The sequence below is a fragment of the Chiloscyllium plagiosum genome, chromosome 26 (assembly GCF_004010195.1).
Source record: "Chiloscyllium plagiosum isolate BGI_BamShark_2017 chromosome 26, ASM401019v2, whole genome shotgun sequence".
Taxonomy (NCBI): domain Eukaryota; kingdom Metazoa; phylum Chordata; class Chondrichthyes; order Orectolobiformes; family Hemiscylliidae; genus Chiloscyllium; species Chiloscyllium plagiosum.
Window position 1 is genome coordinate 49,893,250 of NC_057735.1, and position 5,408 is coordinate 49,898,657.

At 43.8% G+C, this 5,408-nt stretch overlaps 1 protein-coding gene across 2 annotated transcripts in view; it reads left to right on the forward strand.

The window, feature by feature from the left end:
* Positions 1-4,982: 4,982 nt before the first annotated feature.
* Positions 4,983-5,408, forward strand: part of LOC122563341 (lysine-specific demethylase 5B-like) — a 231,711-nt gene continuing 231,285 nt past the window's right edge. Inside the window, exon 1 of one of the 2 annotated variants that reach the window (XM_043717091.1) lies at positions 4,983-5,356. In XM_043717091.1, the coding sequence (XP_043573026.1) occupies positions 5,210-5,356 (147 nt within the window). In that variant the 5' untranslated portion in view covers positions 4,983-5,209. The remainder of the gene's footprint in view (positions 5,357-5,408) is intronic. The other variant, XM_043717092.1, reaches the window with a different exon arrangement.

A 5,408-nucleotide genomic window follows, 5' to 3' on the forward strand; every position in this document is an offset into this window, starting at 1 on the left:
AAATGGACCAGACAGATAAATACTGTGGAATTCTGTGGGGAGTACTCACCTCCTGACTCCCCAAAATCTGTCCACCAACTACAAAGCACAAATCAGCAGAATGATGAAATAACCCCCATTGCCTGGATGAGTGCAGCTCTAACACTCAAAACATTCAATAGTATCTAGCACAGTCACTTGATTGACATTCCATCCGCAATCTTCAACATTCACTCCCTCTATCTCCAATGCACAGTAACAAGATGCACTGCAGCAACTCCTTAAGCTTCTTTGGCAACACCTTCCAAACCTACAACCTCTAATGCTGAGAAGAACAGGTAACAGATGGATGGAACAACACCACCTGCAAGCTCGTCTCCAAGCCACTCACCATCTCACCTTGGAAATATATCATCAGTTTTTCACTGTCCTGGAGCTTCCTAAAAGCACTGTGGGAGAACCTACTTAACATGGACTGGAGCAGTTCAAAATTTCAGCTCATCAACTCTTTTTCCAAGGCAATTCGGAATTGGTAATAAATACTAGTCTTGTCAGTGATGCTCACAAGCCCCAAGTACAAAAAAGGACTAAGCAAGGGTGTTGTTCAGATGATGTGAAATGTCCAAAGGTAATATTTGAAAAACAATGGGAGAATTCTCCTGATGTCCTAGTTAACATTCCTCCCTGAACCAACAGCACAATAACAACTATTCCAACTTGGCATTGTCTCTGAGAACTTGCTTTGTGCAACTTAATGTTATGTGGTCTACATTAAAACAGTGACTACAATTATCAAATAGCCACAAAGCCGAGGTTTCCTGAGGAGGTGAAAATTCACTATATAAAATACACTAACTCTTTGCTTCATTCACTTGAGGCAATATATTGTCCATTTGCTTTAAATTCATATGATAACCTGTTCATGCAGATGATGTTGTAAGCTTCTATGGGTTTGGGTGTAATAGGAGCAGAAGAAAGCGGAGTCGCAGGTAGGTAAGATAGTGAAGAAAGCATTTGGTATGCTTTCCTTTATTGGTCAGAGCATTATGTATAGGCGCTGAAATGTCATGTTGTGGCTGCCTAGGACATTGGTTAGTAGACAGGCAGGAGGCTGGAAGAACACAGTAAGCCAGGCACAATGGTTAGGCTACTTTTGAAATATTGTCTGCCATTCTAGTCTCCTTCCAATAGAAAGGATATTGTGAAACTTGAAAGGGTTCAGAAAAGATTTACAAGGATGTTGCCAGGGTTGGAGGGTTTGAGCCTAGGGAGAGGCTGAATTGGCTAGCGCTTTGTTCCCTGGAGCATCATAGGCTGAGGGGTGACCTTATAGATGAGGAACATGGATAGGGTATATAGACAAAGTCTTTTCCCTGGGTTAGAGGAGTTCAGAATTAGAGGCATTAGTTTAGGGTGAGAGGGCATAGATTTAAAAGGGATCTAAGGGGCAACTTTTTCCACACAGAAGGAGGTGCATGTATGGAATGAGCTGCCAGAGGAAGTGGTGGAGGCTGGTCCAATTACAACATTTAAAAGGCATCTGGAGGGGTATATGAATAGAAAGGGTTTCGAGGGATATGGGCCAAGTGCTGGCAAATGGAACTAGATTAGTTAGGAAATTTGGTCGGCATGGACGAGTTGGACCAGAAGGTCTGTTTCAGTGCTGAGACTCTATTACTCTCTGGTATTGGTCAGTATGTTGCTTAGGTCTTTAGTGGATCTTTAATTAACTATTAATTATGTTATTTTATGTTAACCCTCAGTTTTGACATGATAAGCATGATGCCGCTTTCCAACTAATATCTGACAAACTTCTTACTCTGTGTGATAAAGAAACAAGTATGTGAAGGTAGTGAATAGAAAACCAGGAATGTTGTTGTGAAGTACATTACACGGATTGGACTTTCAAAGTGGCTTTGCCTATTGTTAAGACTTTATTGGGTGCGGAACTATAACAGTAGATTATTTGACATCTTTTACGAAGGCTAGACTGAGAGAATCAGCAGGTAAATTGAAAGTAGAAATAAAACCAGAATCTTGTAAGGATGGGTGCTTAAAATTAGTCAACATTTAGAACTATAAGGGGGGAAACATTATATTGATGTGTAAACATTTAGAATTAGCTAAGACTAAGTTAGAAATAACAAACTAATTACATGAAACAGAAAAGGAGAAAAATTGGAAAGTGAGGAGAAAGTAAAACAAAGGAAGATTAGAAAGACAGAAGGAATAAAATGAAAGAGAAAAGAAATTAAAAAGCTTAACTCTCAAATGAGAGAATTCAGACAATTTGAAGAGGGAAGCATTGTAAAGGAGTAAAAGGTAAGATTGTTGGTTAGGTTTTGAAGTCCATTGTGAAGGATGAAATTTCTAAATCCTTGGAAGTGCATGGTAAAATAGGGCAAAGTCCTATCTGTCCATCTTCCTTCCCACCTATCCCCTCCATCCTCTGCTCTGACCTATCACCATCACTCCCCACCTTCATCTACCTGTCGCATTGCCAGCTGCTTTCCCCCGAGCCCCACCCCCATTTATCTCTCAGCCCCCTTGTCCTCTCCCCATCCCCCACAACCCCACACATTCTTGAAGTCGACTTCCCTGCTCCTCGGATGCTGCCTGGCCAGCTGTGCTTTTCCAGCACCATACTTTTTGGCTGACATTCATTCTATTGAGTCTGCTCATCATTCAATGAGATCATGGCTGCTCTGATAAGCTTCATCTCCATTTTCCTGCCTTTGCTCCATAACCCTTGATTCTCTTACTGATTAACAATGTTCAAGGCTGAGATAAACAGACTTTTCATGACTCAACCTCAACAGCCCTCTGTGGTTAAAAACAAATTCTGCAGATTCACTACCTTCCAAGAAAGAAATTTCTCCTCATCTCTATCTTAAATGTGTGACCCTTATTTTGAGATTATACTGTCCTACTCTCTTCCACAAGGTGAAAGAACTTTTCCACATCTACCATATCAAGTTCCTTAAGAATTTTATATGTTTCAATAAGATCGCCACTCATTCTTCTAAACTCTAATGAGTACATGCCCAAACTGCTCAATTTCTCCTTATAAGATTGCTCCATACCAGTAAGAACCTAGCTTTCTGTGGTCTTTATTTAAATAATATTCAACTTCTCTATTCTTCCAGCGAAAGTGCATAACCTCACATTATATTCCATTTACCAAGTTTTTGCCCACTCACTTAAGTTGTCTGTATTTCTCTGCAGACTCATTGTGCCATCTTCACTACTTGCCTTCTCACCTATTTCTGAGTCATCCACAAAGTTGGTGATAGTACACTCATTTTCCTCAATCAAATCATGAATGGATATCATAAATAATTGTGGCCCCAACATTGGTCCCTGGCGCACACTACTTGATACAGGTTGCCAACCTGAAAATGTACCCTTATCCTGACTCTCTCTTATCAGTTAGTTAGCCTACCCTCTGTCCATGCTAATACACTACTTCCAAAAGCATGAAGTCTTGTGTTATTAAGTAGTCTAATGCATGGCACCTCATCAAATGCCTTCTGAAATTCCAAATAAATTACAACCACTGTTTTCCCTTTATCTATCCTGTTTGTTACCTCCTCAAAGAATGCTAGTAAATTTGTTTGGCATGATTTCCCCTTCATGAAGCTATGCTGACTCTGCATGATCATTCTGAATGTTGTGCTATTACATCCTTTATAATACTCTAACATTTCTTCAACAACAGACCTGTCTTTTGTATTTTTAAAGAAAGGTTAACTGGCAGTTTTTGAATCCTCTAAGACTTTTCCACAATCTAAGGATTCCTGTAAGGTTACTACCCCTGCACCTACTATCTCTGTTGCTACTTCCTCTAATAGCTCAGGTGCCTTGGGCCTGATCGGATGTATCCTAAAACAAAAATTGGAGAAGGTAAGAAGAGCTATGAACCTTTAGTCCCATTAGTTTCTGTAAAACTAGTTTCCTCTAGTGATATGAAATGAATACAGTTAACTGTCATTTTCAAATTGAATGTTTAGTAAGTTTGGGACTCTATTAGTATCCTCTACTGTGAAGACTTACATGATTCCCAATCATTATTTCCACAGCCTCATATATTCATTTTTAATTCTCAGTTCCCTTGTATATATTCTTTATTAGAGCTGAAAATGTGTTGCTGGAAAAGCGCAGCAGGTCAGGCAGCATCCAGGGAACAGGAAAATTGACGTTTTGGGCATAAGCCCTTCTTCTTTCCTGAAGGGCTTATGCCCGAAATGTCGATTCTCCTGTTCCCTGGATGCTGCCTGACCTGCTGTGCTTTTCCAGCAACACATTTTCAGCTCTGATCTCCAGCATCTGCAGACCTCACTTTCTCCTCCTATATTCTTTATTATCCTTTTAAAGAAGCTCTTGCTGTCCATCTTAATATTACTTTTCCTTTAGTTTTTAAAGTTCTTGCCCAAGAACTCGAGATTATTTCAATGTGTGGACAGTCCTTTGGAACATCCTGAGGTGAGGGATGGGGGAATGCAAAGTCAGGGAAGGGCGTGTGGGATGTCGAGAAGTATGGGGCAAGGAGAGAGGGGTTGGGTTGGGGGGGGGTAGGGTGAGGGAGAACTGGGAGAGATCTAGGGGTGTGGAACCAGGTAGCCTGCGCCACAGAACCTCACACCCCAGGTTTAGAGCCTGTTTCTAGTTTCCTTTAGACTCCAGTTCAGGGCCCCTGGCCATCAGCAGCCAATCACCGCCGAGGAGAATGGCTTTTAAACAAAGAGTGCCGGAGCTAGCCTGAGCCTCACCTATTGAAGTGCTGTATCAATGCGCTTGATATAAACATACGGTCACCACGTTTCCTCGGTTCAATTTCAGACCTTAATTGTGTTGCGGCGTCGATGCCGGGCGGGCAGAGCTCGTTTCGGGGCGGTTATACGTTGTGCGTTGTGGCGCGCCGGCGGTGTATTCGCGCGGACTGGTTGCTACGCGGAGGGAGCTGGTGGAGTGGGAGGTGGTGCTGCGCCGTTTCAGAGCGAGAAGGAGCAACGGAAAAAAAAAAGAGGCTGGGGATCGGCTCGAGGCCGGAGCGCCGCGACACCACAGACCGCGTGAGGCCGGGGGGTGCCGTGACACCGACATCCGTACGAGGCCGGGGCGCCGCCACTTTGCGGATCGCGCGCGGCCGGGGCGCCGCGACACGGAACCGCCAGTAACCGTCGATCGAGGCCGGGACGCCATCGCACTGAGTCCCCCGTTTGGCAGCGCCATGAACCCGGCGGTGGAGTTCATCCCCCCGCCCGAGTGCCCAGTCTTCGAACCCACTCCGGAGGAGTTCGCCGACCCCTTTAGATTTATCAGCAAGATCCGGCCCATCGCCGAGAAAACCGGTATCTGTAAAGTCCGTCCACCACAGGTGAGGCTCCTCTTGTGGGGCGGGAGTGGGGGGGGGGGGGGGACACGGCCTT